General features: G+C 43.1%; 1 protein-coding gene across 1 annotated transcript; it reads left to right on the top strand.

The window, feature by feature from the left end:
* The first annotated feature begins 912 nt into the window (after positions 1-912).
* Positions 913-11,752, top strand: NPVF (neuropeptide VF precursor). The gene is made up of 3 exons (XM_015429742.1): positions 913-1,053; positions 7,163-7,545; positions 11,662-11,752. The coding sequence occupies exons 1-3, from the start codon at positions 913-915 to the stop codon at positions 11,750-11,752; spliced, it is 615 nt and encodes a 204-aa protein (XP_015285228.1).
* Positions 11,753-20,147: the final 8,395 nt, after the last annotated feature.

Genomic DNA, 20,147 nt, shown 5'->3' with positions numbered 1-20,147 from the left:
AAACACAGCAGTGCCACATTGGGGATCACTGCCCTACATTACCTGGGCCCAAAGTATCTGAATTGCCATCTCCTGCATCATCCTGCTCCAGCTTTAAGATCCTTGAGGAAAGACATCCTATGGGAAGCTGCTTTATCAGAAATTAGATTGGCAGGGACTCTCAGGATGCCCTTTCAGCTGCTGCCCCAGTCTGTAGAACTCCCTGTCTGAAGAGGTGTGGTCATTGCCTTCTGGAGAAATGGGAAAACTTTTTGTTCTGGACAGTCCTTAAACTCACGGACTAACGGAATGATTGGTGACAGCACCATCTCTTATTCTCTGTCTGTTTTAGGATGTTTTAAATATTTTAGATGTTTTAATGGTCTCTTTGGACTGAAAGGCAGCATAAAAATTGACCAAACAAATAAAGCAGAACTTTTTTCTGTGAATGTTCTACCTTTGCTATATCTGGGAATATCTGTCATTTCACATTTCAATTTAATATAATTTCAACTAACAAACTTCTCTAATTACATTCTCATATTAAAAAAAAAATGTGTTGACATTTTATTTCCAGATGCTGATGACTGAGGCTGATGCAAGCAATAGGAAGAATGGTGCTTTTGTTTAAAATGCAGTAATTAAGCCAGAGGTGATTGTGTCAGTCCTGATTACTGTAGCCTAATTAAGCCTCTTTAATAGGCAAGGCAAATACTTGCGAAATTATCTGCATTTTTCAGTAGGAAACACTGTTGTCTAAAAAAATTCTCCAAATTTTTCTAATATATGATTAAACTCCAATTCATATGAAAATGAAGGCATTTGGAATTAGCGTCACAGTATAAGATTTTTTTGGGTTGCCCAACAGTATAAAACCACACTACTTCTTTCTACTGTTCCTATGTCGATTTCGTATGTAACAATTTAGGAAACATGAGAATTATCTCAGTGAACAGGTTTATTTTATTTACTTTAGCCACATGCTTCCTTTTAGCACCAAAAATCATTTGCCTTGATGAATCGGTAATGAGCAGTTTGCAGAGCAGAGAAGAGTACAGTGATAACTATTCAGAGGTAAGATCTTTACAGGCATGCTATTTATCCTATGAACCCATAAAGAGGTTCTCAAGAAAATGTTCACCAAATATGTATGTTGACCAAGGTCTGTATAAACATAATATGTGTTTGTAGTTTCATGCAATGCAAAATGCTGGTCTGAGTGACTTTTTGAAATTGCTTTTGCTTCTTGAATAGACATGGTAGAACTTTCTGATACCCGTTCTATAGGGGCTGACCTGTAAAGGGTCCACTAACACTGTGCTCTCCACTTATCTAGGGTGGTTCCACACTACAAATCTTTTGTGCTGCTGAAAAGTCCCTTTTCTGCATTCAGCTGCAAACTGAGTTTCCTCATAGGACTTAATCCACTGCCCCATAAAATCCCATCCCCATGACAAGGTCCAACTGTATATCTACTTGAAAATCAGTTCTTTCAGCAAAGGTACTCCTTCACAATGCGATTTCCCTTTTGTTCTTTTGTGTTAAGCTTAAATAATTGCTTTATATTCTCTCAGGGCTGACCAATTCTCTTTGGCATTCATGAATCAATGATTAATTATTCTATTCCCTTGGGGAGGCTTCGGCTATGTCCTATTTTGTAGCCAGCCAAAGTCACGGCTTATTTTTTACTGAATGTTCATGATCATAAACTGTGAAGTCTATAGGTTGCATTCCAAGCTTCACATACCATTTGTATGGCCAGGGCAAGCAACTTTAACAGGCTAGGTCTTGGCTGGTTCTCCATTCCCACAAGGAGGAAGATGTAGACACTGTACCAGTTGCAGAAACAAAATGCTTGTTCAGGACTTTACAGGTAGCAGAGTTCCCAGGGCAGTTTACAGCACTCCCACCCCTGGCCTTCTCACTTTCAGGCTTGTATACTGCTCATGTCCTGCACCACCCAACGCCTTTCCACAGCTGTCCTTAACTCCTCCCCTGGCTTTGGCCCAACAGCTGTGAGATCAGGGCAGAGCACCTTCCATCTCTGAGCTCGGTAGCTTCTCCAACTCAGAGGCATACCTTCTCCAGACTAAGCAGCTCCCAACCCCTAACAGCCGGCCTCTTCCCAGCCAGTGTCCTTCCAGCCGTTTTTAAGCCATCAGATGATTGCCCTTGTTTAGACCTCCCCGGGCTGCCCTTAAAGGGTGCTGTGCAATTTTCCAGCCCCTCCATGCCACAAAGTGCAATTCTGAAATAATTATTTAAAAGAATTTGGGACTTTGGCTGATTACCCACTGACTTTGTACTTACGTGTACCCTGTGTAATGTGACAAGAATATAATTCATATTTGATTAATGAATGCTGAGAAACTGCTGAGCATGAGAGAAAAACAGGAAGTAACTACTTAAGCAGGAAGGAAATTCTAAGTGACAGGAGACCTGGAAGCCTGAACAGTTCTTTTATTGCCCAAATGGAACAACTTGGTGCTGCATTTTTTTAAAAAATTGCCCTAATGAGATCTTCCTCTAATCCAAGAATGAAGAGGTGATGGGAATTCCACAGATCCAGCATTCCAGCCAGTGTGCAGATGTTGGGCCTTTCTGCATTCAGTCTTTACTCCCGATTTTCCCAGAGCTCAAGGTGGTATGCCTTTGATTCAAATAATTTCCTTTCATTCTGCATATGTAATTATTTTTCGGCACTTCATGCCAGAAACTCAAGTTTCTGCAGATTATGCTTTCTGTATACTCACAGAAGGGTTTTGAGCCCTGATTGCTCTCATCAGCATGATACTTCTCCCTTCCCTTCAATGCCCCGTGTTCTCTCTTCCTTTGCATAGAGCCTTGGCTGGTGGGAGGAATTCTTCCAGGAAAATTGAGTGGATGAGGCATTTCAGTGTTAACAGGGCAATGTCCGCTAACATTATATAATGGGAATAACCCAGGGATAATTTACAGTTATCAACGCTTCCTATCAAATCAAAATGCAAACCATCAATCCACGCATCTATTTTTGTTTTGAGGGAAATATTTGTGATCAAAGTCTGTTTGGATTAGAAGTGCTTCTTGAAAAACTGGTTTTTCCAGTAGCTCTCCCATCCTCTAAACCGCTGCAGACTCTAAACAAATGTAAATATTCAGCAATTGCCCATGAGGAAACCTGTTATCATGTAAATTGGCTGCCTCCTAACATAGACCAAAGAGAAAGAGGCTGAAACAGGGGAGGGCAGTGGGCAGAGTACTTAAATATTTGCAGAAACAATTCTACTTTAAATAGTAGTATCAGTTTCAAAACGGAGCAGAACAAAGGTTTGCGGCAAAATCACTTTGGGGACATGCAGGGCAACAGTGTGCTGGAAGTGGCCTAAGTGCTGATCCTCCTAAAATAAATGCAGAACCAAGAAGAAGCCCCAACACAAAGGTCCAATCTGCATTTGCTATGTAAAGCTGTTCCGTGCTGCTGTGGTGCTGGCTTCCATTTGGCTCAGTATAAAACTCTCCTCTGTCTGCATCAGGACACAAGTTGTTTAGGGAGAGCACACAAGAAAGGGGGGAGGAGCAGCCTCCCAGGGGTGCCAGCAGGGCACTGCACTGTGCTGCGCTGCAGGGAGGAAACGGCACCTGCAGCACCACCCCCCACAGAAAGTAAAAGGGGGTGACCTGGCAGAGGGGGAGGCAGAGGACATGGCAGGAAAGATGGAATGAGCTGGGTAAAAAACACAAAACACCCAACAGTTGCCAGGCAGGGCATTCTGAAGACTGCCCCTGGAAATAACAAATGGTTCGGGGTTGGGCGTGCTTCCAACCCCCCCCCCAAAATATGATCGCAGAAAAATGTTCCCTGTCTGCTTTTAAATGCAGACGACTGAATTTTCAGCTAACTTGTTTCCTTTGGGACAATTTGTGTTTCTCCTTAGAAAAGGGGGGGGGAATTCAGCTCCAGTTGTCTGCTTTTTGCTCACAGCAGCTCGACGGTGGGGAGGAGCAGTTGTATCACCTTAAAACCATATTCAGATAAGGCAGTGAGACGCCATAGTGACTTTGGAGTCACCACTAAATGGCCATAAAATGATGCAGACAGGCGATGCTGAGATGAAACAATAGGAGAGTGGATACGGCATGAAATGCAGACAGAAATTTGTGAGACAATGTGATATTATTGGCACAACAGTGGGAAATACCAATGCAGATTGGACCAAAGTGGCAATGAAAGTGGGAGGGAATGCAGAATGAAAGACTGAGATGCACTCAGAAACCGAGGAAAAAGACAGGTATAGAAAGAGCTATTGTTTCTTCTGTGCTTCCTGCTGTGCTGGAATACTGGTTTCCTTCATGTAATAAACTCCATGCTGACATTTTGACTGTTCCCATTTACAGACTCAAAGTGTGTGCCAAATTTCAGCTTTTTGGTTTGTCTGGATTGCCTTAACAACCTAGGAGTGTACTATCTGACCCCATTTCTAAGGAGAGTTCTAGCAACCAGGGGGTCTTTGGTATTTAGGAAGGCATAGGACTACCTTAACCATTGAATGCCAAAACTTACCTTCCCCTTTTCCAAGGTGAGACTTCAAAGGTCTCAGATTTTTCATCTGCACTCTCAAATGTTTAAGATACTTTCAGACTATCCAGAAAGCTGGAATTTAACATACTTTGACATCAAGATATTTGATTACTAGAAAAATCTGAAAGGGAGATGGATATATTTCCATTTCCACTTTTTTCCTAGTAATAAATGACTTGCTTGCACATATGCCAAAAATTCAGGGCTTTACCTCAGTGGACATTATCCCACTGATTTTGATATATTTGGTGCTGGCTCCCACACATACAAATCATAAGGCCAAGCCACAGGAGAGTGGTATCACTAGGGATGACCTGGAAATGCCCCACCATTTTGTAGGAGTGAATTACCACCAGGGAACTCACTGTAACTGCTGTGCAGGGCCCAATCCTGGTTGGGACCACTGTGGACCTGGAGGCTCCTGCTTCCCCCACACACACACTATTTTTCCAGTCTGAAATGACACTGTGGGTGTATGGGCAAATAACACATCTTGGTGCCATTTGGAGTCAGAAAAAATGGCACAAAAGGGAAGGCAGAAGCCCCTCCTCGACCCATACCACAGCGGTTCTGACCAGAACTAGGCCTTGTGGCACAGTTAAAAGGAGTTCCCCAGTGGGAACTCACTCCTACAGAATGATAGGGTGACCCCAAGATTGCCAAATAGTTTAGTCTGGCCCATTGTCTGATGGTATAAATGGGCAATGGAATTTTCACATTCTGTCCCATCTGGAATTTTCCTAGCTATGTGTTGGATTTTATTAGGAGGTAAATGGCATGTCCCATGTCTGAAAATTAGATCTAAAACTATTCCATTTTCAGACTTTCCTAGTAATTGACATATTTTATTTATTAAAATAAACTGCTTTTCTCCGAAAAGACTTGAGGAGGTACACAAACTACCCATCCATCTTGCCCATCTGGCAGTTTTGGCAAATGGTTATCTCTTTGCAGAAACACATCTTCACTTTGCAGATACTTTGTGCATTTTATGCCCCTTTTCCCTGGGAAAGAGTCCTGTTCCCATAACACCGGGGACCCCCTTGGTGAGCTTCAAAGCACTTTGTGTCTCTCATCCGTGATAGTGCATGGGTAAATATTGGGAGAAATACTCTTTCAAATGTCTGGGTCCCAGATCAAAAAGCACTTACAGATCAAACCAGCATCTTAAATTGAGCCCAGAAACAAACAGGAAAGCAGTGTAAATCTTTTAAGAATTTGAGTATGTGTGTGTATACACACACACACCAGTTAATAAATCTGAATTGTATTTAAGACCATATCCCTATGCCATGCATTACAATAATAAAAGCCAGATCAGTGAATAAGTGTGTGGGTTGATTAGCTGAGTCTAAAAGATGTGCCAGATTACATGCCATATACACATTACCATACGCAGATGATACAAAGCACTCTTGGCAATAACACTAAACTGCTTTTCTAACAACAAGGATGGATCCAAAATAACTCCCAAGCTTCTCACACAGTTAGTCACTGACAAGGAAATCCCACTGAGAGATGGAAATGCAGTTTTGTGTAAGACATCAGCTTTACTAACAAGCATCAGCTCCATCTTGTTGTATGGGTTCCATTTCACTTTGTTCCATGATATCAAAGCACAATCTAAGGATGGAGATGGCTGCTTCTGTAAATTTAGCCAATGAAACATAAGGCTGAGGTCATCTGCATAGGGATGACCCAATGCTCATGGTGGACAAGACAGAATCCTAGGGTACTCACTTATGTAGGCTTGTATGGGTCTGAATTGGACCATAGCTTTCTCATCCAATTACATATGAAAAAATCAAACCAGTGAAAAGCCATTCTCTACAAGCATCACACTCCAGATATGTTAGCAAAATGGAGGGATCGAAGGCTGTGAATAAATCCAACAGAACCTGCAATGAATGTCCCTGGTTCATTTTGTAGATTGAAATCATCCACCAGAACAACTATCTTCATCCCAAAACCAAGCCAGAAGCCAGATGAAACTGGTCAAGGGTTACATATACATCACATTTCATCTTTGTTGCTGAGATCCAACTTAGCTACCCTAGCTAAGTTTCCTGAAGAGGTAGCAAACAGATTTTCTACATAAATAAATAAAATTATTCCCACACACAAACACACACTCCAAGGAGACTTCAACAAATCTCTCAGAATTTGGGGGTAATTAGGGTGTCCCTAGCCATGTATGTACAGAAAGTTCAGCTTTCTGTGAGGCCCAGAGATATCAAATATTTGGGTGCACATATTGAGTCCTCATTTTGAGAGAGATTTACAAATGTTGTCCATTACAACTTTCTTATTATCTGTGTGTCTTGTGTAACACATTTGCAAAAATTTGACTTCCAGATGGGCTAGAAATATCTTAACAATTTTGAACAACTCTTTGAGTCCCTCATTTTTAGGGAGCGAAATATCCTTCAGATTTGTTAATAATTAGGATGCTAAAAATGTTGTATATAGATGTTTCAAACTAAATTATATAGGTGACCTCTGACCTCTGTACATGTCATAAACAGTTTCTAAGTGGCCACAACTACAAGAGACATCTGAGTGAATTAGCAATATGCCTCTGGTTAATGATCGCCCCTGAAATCATATTATGTTTTATATTAGTCTAATGAAGACATTATAGAAGAAAAGCAGAGACGTCTCAACCTTGAAGAGCTAAAGGACCGGGGATTAAAGAACATTGTGAAGATGAGCATGCCTACAATGAACAAGATGCCAAATTCACTTGCTAATTTGCCCCTGAGGTTTGGTAGAAATTTTCAGGAAGAAAGAAGCATCAAGCCAGCAGCCAACCTGCCTCTCAGGTTTGGAAGGGCATTTGAAAGCATCCTTTCAAGCCACACCCTTCCTTTCGCCCACAGGTTTGAGAGAGCTCCTTCTGTTCAAAGCTCCATCCATTCTCTTGCCAACTTGCCACAAAGGTTTGGAAGATCACCTCTCTTCATCCTACCTCAAGAGATCCAACAGTCTGATCAAGATACTAACAAGTAAAACACTTTAAAACATGTCTGATTTGTACAGTGCTTAATTCAACGACATGTTTTATAAAGCAATTTATAACAATATTGTTGTAATATCTGTTTGTGTTAGTTGCCACCTAGTGGCTAAGTGATAGAGACTTTTGTACAGCAGACTAGGCATGCTCCTGGGGGAAGGCGGGGCTTGTGTGGTGATTTTCTAAGATGGATGCCTGTCTGTGTCCTGTACTGTATGTGACTCAAATAAAACAGTTTTACTCTTGCTTTGCTGGTGTGGCCTCCTAATATTGTAATCATTGCACAATCAAATTGGTATTACATATATTTGCCCGGGACTGTGTAGATAAGAAAACATGGTGGAGGGCAAGTAATTGAGATCATGGTAAATATTCAAGTACAGTAACCTGAACATGTAGAAAACTGGACAAAAACAGATGTAATATTGTTTAGAGCAGCAGAGTCACCCTGGAAGCATTCACACTGCATTCAGTCCAGATGTACCTTTTATCTCCAAGTCTGAACTCTGGAGGGGGGGGGGGGAAACAGTCCTGCAAGTTTGAAACAGAAGCCAAGTGGGCACACTGCATATTGGCTGGGCCTCATATGTCACCAAGAAATCCTCCAGGGCAATCTAGCACTGAAAGCTTCCCTTTTTAAAATAAATATGATTGACAAATGATAAAAATACAAAAGAATCCCTCCTGTAGCTGAGTGGAAACCCAGGATGACTGAGTAGATATTCAGTTCACTGGTATGCACATTTGTCACATTAGTCACAAACCCCAGCTCACTATGGCACTCAAAGGTAAACTATAAACTCTGTTTTTATATCTTGTCTATATCCGAGTCAGAATTTCTGCTTTTAGAAAACAAAACAAACTTCATACAAGGGTTGCCAACCTCCAAGTGGGGCCTGGGGTTCTCCCAGAATTACAAGCGATCTCCAGACTACAGAGCTCAGTTTCACTGGAGGAATTGGTAGCTTTGAAGAGCAGACTGTATAGTATAGCATACAGTCTAGGAGACATGGAAGTCCTAGAGTGACTTCACATCCCTGCTGAGCTTCTTCCCCTCCCTAAACTTCACCTTCTCCAGGCACTTCCTCCACATAGAAGAGGAGGAGATTGGATTTATACCCTGCCCTTCACTTGGAGTCTCAGAAGTGGCTTACAAACTCCTTTCCCTTCCCTTCCCCACAACAGACATCCTGTGAGGCTGAGAGAGCTCTGAGAGAACTGTTCTTTCAAGGATAGCTCTGACAGAACTATGGCTTGCCCAAGGTCATCCAGCAGGTGCAAGTGGAGGAGTGGGGAATTAAACCTGGTTCTCCCAGATTAGAGTCCACGCACTTAACCACTACACCAAACTGGCTCTCACATATCCAGTAATTTTATAGTGCAGAGGGGGCAACTCTACTTCACACTTGCCAGTGGTATTCCATTCCACTGGGCATCTCAGACATTCATAAGAATGCTCAGAGACTTCCAATAACCAGACTTCCAATGACCAAACAAGTTAGAAATGAGGAAGACAAGTTCATTACCCGGCTTCATTCGGAGGTGGCAGGTTGTCTCTGTGTATGTTGTAAAGCTGGAGAAAGAAATATCCAACATTCCCCATTTGAAGTCAAAGACTTGCCTGCAAGAAATGAAATGACAAAATGTTAGGTCCCTTCTGGTAACTTGCAGGTGATGGGGAGGGACTTACCAGAAGCAGGAAGGAGGCCCAGGCTATGTTGCTGGCAACATGGCAACATCACTTTTGGTGTGTACTAGAAGTGACATCATCATACTGGGACATCACAGCTATGCTCTGGTATTTGGCAAAAACTCCATGGTAAAAATTGCTCCTACCATAAAGCGATGTCACCATGTTGCCCTGCAAGGAGCGTATAACTCTTTCACGGACTTATGAACCATAACTAATAACTGAACTGTGCAATAAGTGTGCAAAGGGAATGGACTGTGTGGTGACCACACACTGATGCCAACTCCCTGGACTGCAGACACACGCCCAGCTGAGGGAAGCCTCTTCCTGAGACAATGTGCCAGACCAAGAGTGGATCTGTGGGTCACCTGCCACCTCTCCCCTGCAGCACAGCAGGGCAGGAGCCAAGCACCCTAGCCGCGAAAAGCACACAGAAGCCAGTGACAGATTGCTGTAGAGAAACACAATGCCATGCAAAGGAGACCTGAGAATCTCTACAGAGACTCCATGAGCAGACATCTCCTCCAGCATGCAAGCATCTTCCTCCCCCCCCCCCTTCACCAGATGCTGCACGTATGCTCTCAGGCATAACAAAAGAACTGCTTCCATGAAGGGATTAGCTGGCTGACACGTACCTGCCAAGCCCATCACCCAGAGCAATCATCGGACCATCAACACTAACAACCCCATCCACTTCTGCTATTGTTTCCTAAAGGTGCCACTGTTAGAATGAATAGAAGTAATACTGCCCACCCATTAAGTCCCCACCCTCCTGAAACCAGTTTTTGTGTTGAAACTTCCTGGGGACATGGCTAGGGGACATGACTAGAGGACACACATCCCTAGCCCAAATAAAGTATAAAAAGAGCAGGATTCGTCATTGCTCTCTCACACACTTCCTCTCTACCTGACCCCATCCTACCTTGCTGACTCTCGGTTTAAGCGCTGCCCAGAGTCTACCATGTGTTCTGCTAGCCAGAATATGACCCCTTTTCCTTATACTCGCCCTTATTTTTCGCTGCAGGATCGCTTCATCTCATCAAACAGGTCAGTATCACCCAACCAATGACTTTTTTCTGCTAATGCAAACATCACTATACCTTTCTGTCTAATTTTCCTAGCTCTGTATTGTTGTGTGTATGCTTGGATTTTATTGATTGTGTGTGCAGATCCCCTAGTAAAAAAACCTCTTCATTAAGATCTGGTCTCTGCATCTATTTCTGGAAATCTGGATTAAGTGAGACTCCTGTATACATAGGTTATTGCTCCCTTATATGCCTATTGCCATTTAATAACTATAATTCCCCAAGCTATTATTAAATAAAATAAGGCAATTTGTCTAACAACCACATCATCTACAACATAGCCTGGGCCTCCCTCATGCCCTGAGTAAGTTCCCCTGCCAGCCAGATGATTGGTGGCGGGGCCCAGGTGACTGGCAACCAGGGGTCATTTTGTAGAAAAAGAGCTAGGGGAATTCATTAGCATAACTCATTAGCATATGCCACACCCCTGACATCACCGGAAGTGTGTCATAAGGCCACACACCCTGACATCACCGGAAGTGTGTCATAAGGCCACACACCCCACCCCCAACGGTCCTGGCCGCCACCGCTGGCCTTGCAGCTCCACTGCCGAGCCCCATGAGGGAACCGGTGGTGGACCTGCAAGGCTGGCAGGAGTGCAAGGAAGCCCCGTGAAGGCCCTCCCTGGCCCCAGGCAGGGGTGGGGAGAGGCAGGGAGGGAGCAACTTACCCTCCCTCTTCTCCTGCCTCCTCCTGGCTGAATGAGGGCCGGAAGCGGGGCGGCCGGAAGCAGGGGGCAGGGCTTCATCATGTGCCCCGCCCCCCATACCTCACCCGGGGGAACTGCGATCCCCCACGATCCCCCCCGAAATGACCTCTGCTGGCAACCGTATAGCAGGTGACTGGCAACCGTATAAGATCTGCATAGGCTTGTACAGGCTCAATACTTCATTAACCTGCTATACCTGCAGATCCCAAATGTGGAATCTGCCAATGTATTTCCTTGTACTCACTTGCTTGTCTCATCTCAAAATAAAATCCAAAGGGTTTCAAGATGAAGAATGGAACAGAAAATAATTGGGACATTCAGATACCTAGCTTCCCTAGCAGCTGACTGAGTAACAGAGTGCTAAGCTCATTCCATGCTCAAATAGGTCTCAGGAGAGGCACCATGTATGCACAGAGTCTACATAAAATCTATGCCATATGTTCAGAGTTCCTGATAGTGCACATATAGTTTTACACACACAGACTCTGTAAATGAATGCATGTGAGTCAGGCATAAGTACTGTACACTGAAGCAGGCCTAATGAGCAAACAGCTCACATCCATCCACAACTTTTCTTAGAGTTTCTGATTTGTGGTTGGTCAATGGATTCTTCCTTTCTTTCAGATCTGGTGATTTAAACAACCATATGGAAAAGGAATCTGACAAAGAAGTATGCAAAACAAGCCAGAAGACTTTGCATCAGTTTCCTTACTAAATGCTGGAGCACAGAAACAAAGAAATGAAAGAAAAGGTTCTGACATCAGTTCATGATTTTGGTTGTCCTCAGATGACTGTTTGCAGGGAGTCAATGTTGTACTACTTTATTTCCACAGCTGTGCAGCAGTTTAGATCTTTCCTTTACCCAGGACATGTGAAGTTTAGTCAATTGTAAATAACATTTTGAAAAACAGTATAGTGAGGGAAGTAAATAGTTAATATGAGCTAAAAGCAACTGTGAATTTATGAAACAATGGGCCTGTATGAAGAGCAGACGATACAGTAGCAGAACTAGAGATAAAGATGACAGGGAGGAGGGGGGAATGTGAACAAGCCAAGATGGCCTTGGTGAAATAGAGCACTAAACAACCACGCACGTGTAATACCTTCATTAATAATATTTAGCCCACCCCGAATACTTAATTAGCTAATTTAAATGCATGTATAATGTATGTAAATGTATGATTGGGGGGGGACGAGCTGACATGAAGTAGGTGGGCTGAAAGAATGTAACCTTTGCTCTCTGGCCTATAGGGGCCGAAGGAGGGATTTTGCAGTCGGGGATAGGGAGTAGGGACGAACCGAATGCACCCAAAAAAATGGCCCATTCGGGCCCCTTTCGGGCTGCTGCGGGCCAATTCAGATTCTCTTATCTGAATCGGCCTGCTATCGAATTGCCGCCGAAATTCGGCAGCAATTCGGCCCCATTATATCCAATGGGCCATTGAAGTCAATGGCAAAAACATAGGATATATTCTGGGGGCTTGAGGGGAGGGGGTTTGAGGGAGAGTCTCCAAACTCTCGGGGTAGCTGCTGGAGCCACTCCCCAAGATACCCACCAAGGTTCAAGAACAGTGGACCTGGGGGTCCAGTTCTACGGGCCCCCAAACAGGATTCCCCATCCCCTCCATTGTTCTCTAAGGTGGGGGGGGGGAAATGTCAAATTTTCCCACGATCTTGTTAGTGGGTTGGGGGGGAAAGGGTTTGAGGGTGTAATGTATCCAGTCCTGACCATGTGGCAAATGGGAGTGCCATGCGGTCCGGCTAAACCTCCGAGCTTTGCACCAGCAAACAACGGACTAAGCGTTGCACCAATCCAAGGGCTAGGCTCCCGGCCGAGAACCCATGGAACTCTCGGCCACTTTAAATAACCTATTATGGTGTGGGGGGTGTTTTGGAGTGTGGTTTTCACAAAATATAAGCCGGCCTGCGATGCATGTGCAGCCTGCAAGGTTGGTGGTGTTGCTTTGCACACCACCTTCCTTGCTTGGGAGGGGGGAGAGAGAGTCAACGCTACCCAACTCTACCCTGGCCTGACCTGCTACCTCCCTGGACTTCTGGTTGCACCATCAATTTACACAGGGCAGGGCCTGTATAAATGTTGTTCCTGTTGGTCTTTTGGGGTTTCTGTGCGGCACTGTGGCATGCTTGCACTGCCACAGTGCCACTTGAGTATGCCACTTGTTCTCCTGGCAAACAAGCACCTCCCAAGACAGTTCACTTACCCTGAGATTCCCTGGGACAGTCTGACTGCTGGGTGCTGCCTGCTTGCCTGCCTTAAGTGCTGCTGGCTGGCTTTCCCCATTGGGAACAATGGAGGTAATGGGGGTAACCTGTTTGGGTGCCCATAGAATTGGGTCCACTGGTCCAATTGCTTTGGTACATGGGGGTTTATTTGGGAAGAGGCTTCCGAAGCTACCCTGAAAATATGGAGTCTCTCCCTCAAACCCCCTCCCCCCCAGAGCCACTAACAGCACCCTGGGGGGGAAGTAACTTTTTCCCTCACCATAGAGAACAATGGAGGGGATGGGGGCAACATATTTAGGGGCCGTAGAATTGGACCCCCGTGTCCAATGTTTTTGAAAATTGGTGGGTACCTTGGGGAGAGGCTCCAGCAGCTACCCTGAGAGTTTGGAGCATCTCCCTCAAGCCCCCTCTCCTCCAGCCACCAGAATATACCATATGTTTTTTGCCATTGTCTTCAATGGCCCATAGGATATAAATGGGCTGAAACTGACACTCAGCTGGCTGAAGGACTCCCCAATCAGCTGGTACTGACGAAACTGACATGCAGGACTCTTACTGGGGCTGAAATTGATTCTGCCAGATTTGGCCAAATCCGAATCAGCCGAATTGTTGTGTTTTTTTGCACACCCCTAGTAGGGGGTATAAAATGAAACAGTTTGGAATGTTCTGGGAGCTCATTTGATCTGACTCCCTTTATTGTCAATAAAACATAACTAAAAGATACTCCAGACTGACTTTCTTTTCTTTGGTATGTCCCTTAGAGTGGCTAAGGTAGACATTGTTTCTAACAATAGTATATAACAGAAAACAGTATAAGAAATCTTTTTACAAGGTGCCACATAACCTGGTATATGATAACAAGCTGTAACAACTCTAGAAACAAAAAGACAATTCATGTGTGATTTTCTCAAAAGTTTGCAACAGTCACTAAGAAAACAAGAAAAATGGTATTGGATCTGATAAATGGTCTGTATGTTCCACTTTGTCCAAGGCATAATCTGAATACTGAGAAATGTTTTAATTTTCTGGATATAGGGTTACTAAAATCCCCAGCATCCTAAATCCCGAAAATCACATTTCAAAGCAAGCCTTCAGATCCTGAAGATGAGCAGCAGACTGACTCAAGAACCTTCTAAAACACACAGCCTGTAGGTCATTCCACTCCCTGGATCCTCTCAAATATTATTAGTACTCAACAGTGTGTTAAAGGGTTTGCCTGCCAGTGCAGAAAAACAGAGAAACCTTTTTTACTTCTCCTCTCATGGACATTTGCTAAACATAATGAAGGGACTTATGTGGAGATAGGGGGGCAGAGCTTTGTGCACAGTTGCTTTCTGATAATTCACCAGTTCTTTACCCTTGGACTCCAGTTGTAAAGTTGGATCTGGCCCTCCTTCATACAATTCAGTTGAGGACCAGGTCTTATCAGCCATCTCGTAATTTCCCTCCTAACGTCCAGGCCTCCAAACTCTGATGCAGCAGTTGCGCAAAGAAATATCTGCTTTAATATGTATCATAACACTGCAGTGCATGGTTAATACAGGCCCCTTACATCACTTGTTGCCTTACACTTTATGACCCCCCCAAATTTGCAATACCAAGTCATTGTGATGTCAAAGGCCACTTGGAGAGCAGACCAAGAAACTACTGCAGTTTACTGCAACAAAGTGAAAGGTAAGTTTGAGGGTCAAAATGGCATTCTTGATTCACTTGTTTCTCCTTTTTAGAGATCATATTTTCTATATGTCAAGACTTTGGTTTAAATGACTGAGGGATTAAGGGGGCGGCTGATGAAAACAGCAAGCATAGATGGGCACCATATGTTTGTCATAGAATCATAGAAATGGGCCTTGTAGGCCATGTAGTCTGGCCTCCAGTTCGGTACAGGAAATCCAAAGATGGAGCATCCCTGACAAGATGGCTCTTCAGCCTCTACTCCAAGACCTTCAGTGGGAGAGATTCTACCCACTCCCTAGGTAACTGATTCTATTGTCACACTGTTTTTAACCATCAGGAAGTTTCTCATAATGTTCAGCTTTAAAACTTGCATACTTCATATTAAAAATATTGCTGGCAGTAGCTCGTGCAGTCCACATTAAATATTATGTCTCACTCTGGGTCAATTCCAGATTTTTAGAAGCCAACATTAGTAGCTCATAAAACATACTTTTCTGGCTTCTGCCCAACCATGTTTTTGTTAACCAGCTTCCAGAATACCAGTTCAGGATGGGCAGCTTATGTTTCTTTCATGAGTGGTAATATTAGGAGACGGCCTCGTGGTATCTAGTATCTCATTAAGACTGTTTTGAATAAGATTGCAAGTTCTGAGAAGATAACATCTTTCCAGTTCTTCATTCATTTATTATTAATGCTCGCAGACCAGTTGGTCATAAGCAAATAAGAGAATTATACATATATACCTATAAAATACATTTTTAAAAATACAGCCATTGGGTTATCCAATATTACAATCTATAAAAATACCTGGTAATACTAATTTTAAGATTTACAAATCATATTCCTTATTTACTCATCCTTTTATTTAATTTGATTACTAATTAGTTTGTTTAGTAGTATGTGAGTTCCTTAAGTTCTCCTCATGTCTTTTGTGCCTGAACATTCCCAAACGAAATTTAACTTCTGAGACTGTAATGGCTGGATCAGAGCTGATAAGCAAGAATGAAAGCTTTGTTGCAACTGGGAAATCAACATCAGGGAGAAATGAATCAATATACTGGGTTCTCAAGTGTTTATATCTTTGATAAGAGTTTCAATGAAACCAAGACCACAGTCACACAGATGCTGAGAATAGGGCTGTTTAGCATAATGCCCACTTAGAATAGCAGTAGGTAACACATTGAACTTAGCTAGAAAAAAGCCTCTTCTATAGGCTGGGATGGTCAAAAAGTCTATATCCAGGCAACAGGACTTTGAATCTAGAAAGCCAAAGAAAACAGGAGAGCATACACAATGAGCATGGAGAACAGTACTTGTTAAATCCCACTGGAATAATCTTTTTTTCATTAGAGAATGAGCTGTAGAAAAGGACATAGTCATCAAGGAGGTGCTATTCAGCCCCAGCCTTTGAAATTTGGCATCAACATATCAAAACCAGGAATTAGCATATGAGTCCCTTAGGAGCAAGCTTAGAAGACTACCCATATGAGGGGCTAGAAGAAGTTTTAGTCAGTAGATAAAAATAGAGGGCCATGTATTTGCCTCCAAGGATCAGATCCCAAGCTCACCTCTAATAGCAATCCCAGCTACTCAATAAGGAACAGCCAACAACTTTATAAGAAAGCTATGTAAGATGGAATCTAAGAATTCATCTACTAAGTCAGCCCACAAGAGAACACTATATAGGAATTGGGTAGCTACTTTAACTTCAAAAAGCTTAATAGTCAAGGGAATATGTTAGCTGCCTCTAGAATAGAAAAAACACTGGATTTCCTTGGAAGTTCTTGAGGCTTTCTCTTTCATAAGGTCTAGGTGATTCTTCCAAGTCAAATTGGATTGGAATTTCAGACCTAAATAGTTTTAACTAGTCATTTGTTGTAGTTTATAGCCGTTTAAATACCAGGCGTATGAGGTGAGTTGAAGATTTTCTGTAAAAGCTACTATCTTAGACTTGTTATAATTGATAGGCCCTCATTAATACAATAGTCTTCAAATGCTATCAATAAGCAACACAGCCTGACCCAAGAGTGGGCCATCAACAGGGTATCATCAGCATACATAATTGTGGAGATTGTAAAATTTGCCAACACAGGTGCATGTGAGCTGGGAAACCTGAGTTTATCTAGAATATCATTAATAAAGAGGTTAAACAAGGAAGGTGCCAAAACGTAACCCTGCCTAACCCCTCAATGCCATTTGAAGGGATCTGACAACAATCCTTCAGATGTTTCATACAGCGTGCAAATTAACCAGAGTAAATGGGCATCTACGCCATAGTTAGCGAGTTTCTGCCACAGTCTATTTCTTGGGACCGAGTCAAAGGCCATCTTTAAATCTATAAAAGCTACATAAATTGAGCCTTTGGATAAAGATTTTTTTAAATTAGATGAGATAACACAAAACAGTGGTCCAATGTGGAATAGCCATCCCTGAAGCTCACTTGTCCAGGGGCTAATATAGAATTTTCTATCATCCAACTAGACAGCCTGTTCAACAGATAGGATGTGTACAATTTGCCCGCTACCGAAAGAAGGCTAATTGGACAATAGTTCCCTGGATGTAATCTGTCCCCTCTTTTATAGATCAGGACTATAATTGCCTGCTTCCAGCTGTCTGGAATTATACCTGACTCATTTATTTTCATGAAGGCTTTCACTAGTATGGGGCCCCACCAATTAATCTTATGATTATAAAGCTCTGGAGGTAAGAAATCAGGCCCAAGAGCCTTCCTTAATTTGATCTTGTTTATGAAATTTTCTATTTCCTGGGCAGTAACTTTGGGCCAGGGAGGTAAGTTTAACACACAAATTTGAAGACAAGCTATGCTTGAATGTGAATACATATAAAGTGCAGAAAAATATTGCACCCACTTTTGTGAGGGAATGGACTTTCCCAAGGTGGGTCATTGGCTTGCTTTGGAAATCAGGGACCAAAATCATTTTGCATCTTTCCTACTAGAGGCCTCGATAAGGTGATGCCATTCTTTTTTAATGTAATGCTGTTTTTTAATTTAATTTTATTACATTTCTATATTTTATTTTAAGGTGGAATAGGGCCCTTAAATCTTCGTAACAACCAGAGGATCTGAAGGTCCTACCAGATCTCTGGATAGTCTTCCTTAACTAATGACATTCCCAACTGTACCAGATGTGAGAAACAGACAGACACAGAAGGAAGTTCTGAACCTGCAGACAGAGTGGAGGGGAGAGAGTTGTAAATTGGCTGAAGATGAAGCACCCTGGGGTGCCATCTCTCTCTCTCTCCCCCCCCCTCTCTCTGCAGTAATCTGACTAGAAGTAATGCTGACTTGTAGAAGTACTTATTTGTTTCCCTGCATGATCTGCTTAGAAATTTGAAGATAAATCAAATACTACAATGACAAAATTAAACTCCAGGATTCCCTCATCCAGAAGGAGGCATAGTATAGCCCAATCTCGTCAGATCTCAGAAGCTAAGCAGGGGCAGTATTTGAAAGTGAGACCACCAAGGAAGACTCTGCAGAGGAAGGCAATGGCAAACCTCTTCTGCTTCTCACTTACCTTGAAAGCCCCTTGCTGGGGTCACCACAAGTCAGCTGCCATTTGATGGCACTTTACACACACACATACTCATCCAAAGGCAACTAAACTCAGTAGCTTTGTTCCTGGAATTTTGTATTGCTTAGGGGAGTGAGGAAAGTGAAAGTGCAGGGGAGGAGCCATGGCTTAATGGTAGAGCATCTGCTTTGCATGCAGAGGTGCCCAGGTTCAAACCCTGACAACTTCAGTTAAAAGGATCAGGTAGTAGGGGATGTGAAAGTAGATGTGTGCATTCAGATATACCTGAGCCAAAAACATACCTGAAAATACTTTAGTGGTATATTCAGGATCCCAAATATATCCAGAATTTTGTCCTGCCAACCTAGCAGTTCAAAAGCAAGAAATTGCAAGTAGAAAAATAGGTACCACTTCGGTGGGAAGGTAACAGTGTTCCGTGCACCTTGGCATTTAGTCATGCCGGCCACATGACCACGGAAACGTCTTCGGACAGCGCTGGCTCTTCGGCTTTGAAATGGAGATGAGCACCGCAACCCTAGAGTCGGATTCGACTGGCTTTCAAGCAAGGGAACCTTTACCTTTACCTTTTACTGAAAAAATGGTTCTGAAAAATCTCAGGAATATTTAGGATCAACTGGAAAGATTGGGAGCCAGTGTTTGCAGCTCCCATGTAGTGGGTTTTTCCCCTCCCCCACTTTGTTTTTTTGTGTGTGGGGGGGTTCTATGGGCTTGCCAGGCTGCATGTGTTAATTTCGAGTGTGTTTGCCAGTTTCAAGAGTTTTTTTTTCCTTCTTCTTTGCCAAAGTTGCTTGGTGTCCCCTTCTGAGCTTTTACCGTGTTGCTGCTCAATGCTTGGATTTGTTATGTTGTGGTTTAACTGCTGGGCATTCTGCTGGGCATTCAGTACATTGCCATTTGTTCTGCCAAGCTTGCAAAAATGCCCCCCACCTTCTGTTTCTACAAAAGAGGTTCTGTAGTTTGGCTTTTGATCTGTTGGGCTTGCACTGCCACAGTGGCATTGGGTTCTGCTGGGCTTATGAACATTACAGTCGGTTCTGATGGACTTGCAAAAGTGCCCCACCACCACTTTCAGTTTTTACTATAGATTTTCTCTAGTTTGCCTTTGGTTCTGTTTGGTTTGGCACAATGGCTTGTGGTTCTACTGGGATTACTATGTTCTGCAATGGGGTTGTTGTAGATTCTTTCACAGGATACTTTTGCCAGTGGTTGCTCCTTGCGGACATGGTTCTTGCCCTGGAAGCAGCTTGCAGTCCGTCCCCCCCAGGAAATAATGGCAGATGACTGGAGGCACCCTGTCCTCAATGGGTCTAATCTACTTGAAAATTGAGGGTTATATAAAAGACAGGTTCTAGAAGTTCCACTGCAATTGTTGTGCCTATATTTTTAAAAACAACACCTCTCCCCCAGCCACCTGGAATGATTCCTCATAGGGAATAATGGACTTGCAAAATTCAGATACCAAACCCCCCCCCCCCAAATTTGGGAATACTGATATTTTCCAGTTCCAATATACCCAACCCCCTATGTGAAAGACTTCTACCTAAACCCCTGGAAAGCCACTGTCAGTCTGAGTACAATACTGACCTTGATAGATCGACAATCTGATTCAGTATGAGCCAACTTCATGTGTTC

Source organism: Gekko japonicus, unplaced genomic scaffold, assembly GCF_001447785.1.
Source record: "Gekko japonicus isolate JY-2015 unplaced genomic scaffold, Gekko_japonicus_V1.1 scaffold904, whole genome shotgun sequence".
Lineage (NCBI taxonomy): Eukaryota > Metazoa > Chordata > Lepidosauria > Squamata > Gekkonidae > Gekko > Gekko japonicus.
The sequence above is the reverse complement of the archived record's forward strand: the minus strand, read 5'-3'. Positions and strand labels throughout refer to the sequence as shown.

Coding starts and splice junctions, on each gene's coding strand:
- NPVF (XM_015429742.1), top strand. CDS start 913: ATGAGAATTATCTCAGTGAACAGGTTTATTTTATTTACTTTAGCCACA. Junction 1,054..7,162: donor ACAGTGATAACTATTCAGAG/GTAAGATCTTTA, acceptor GTTTTATATTAG/TCTAATGAAGACATTATAGA. Junction 7,546..11,661: donor TCTGATCAAGATACTAACAA/GTAAAACACTTT, acceptor CCTTTCTTTCAG/ATCTGGTGATTTAAACAACC.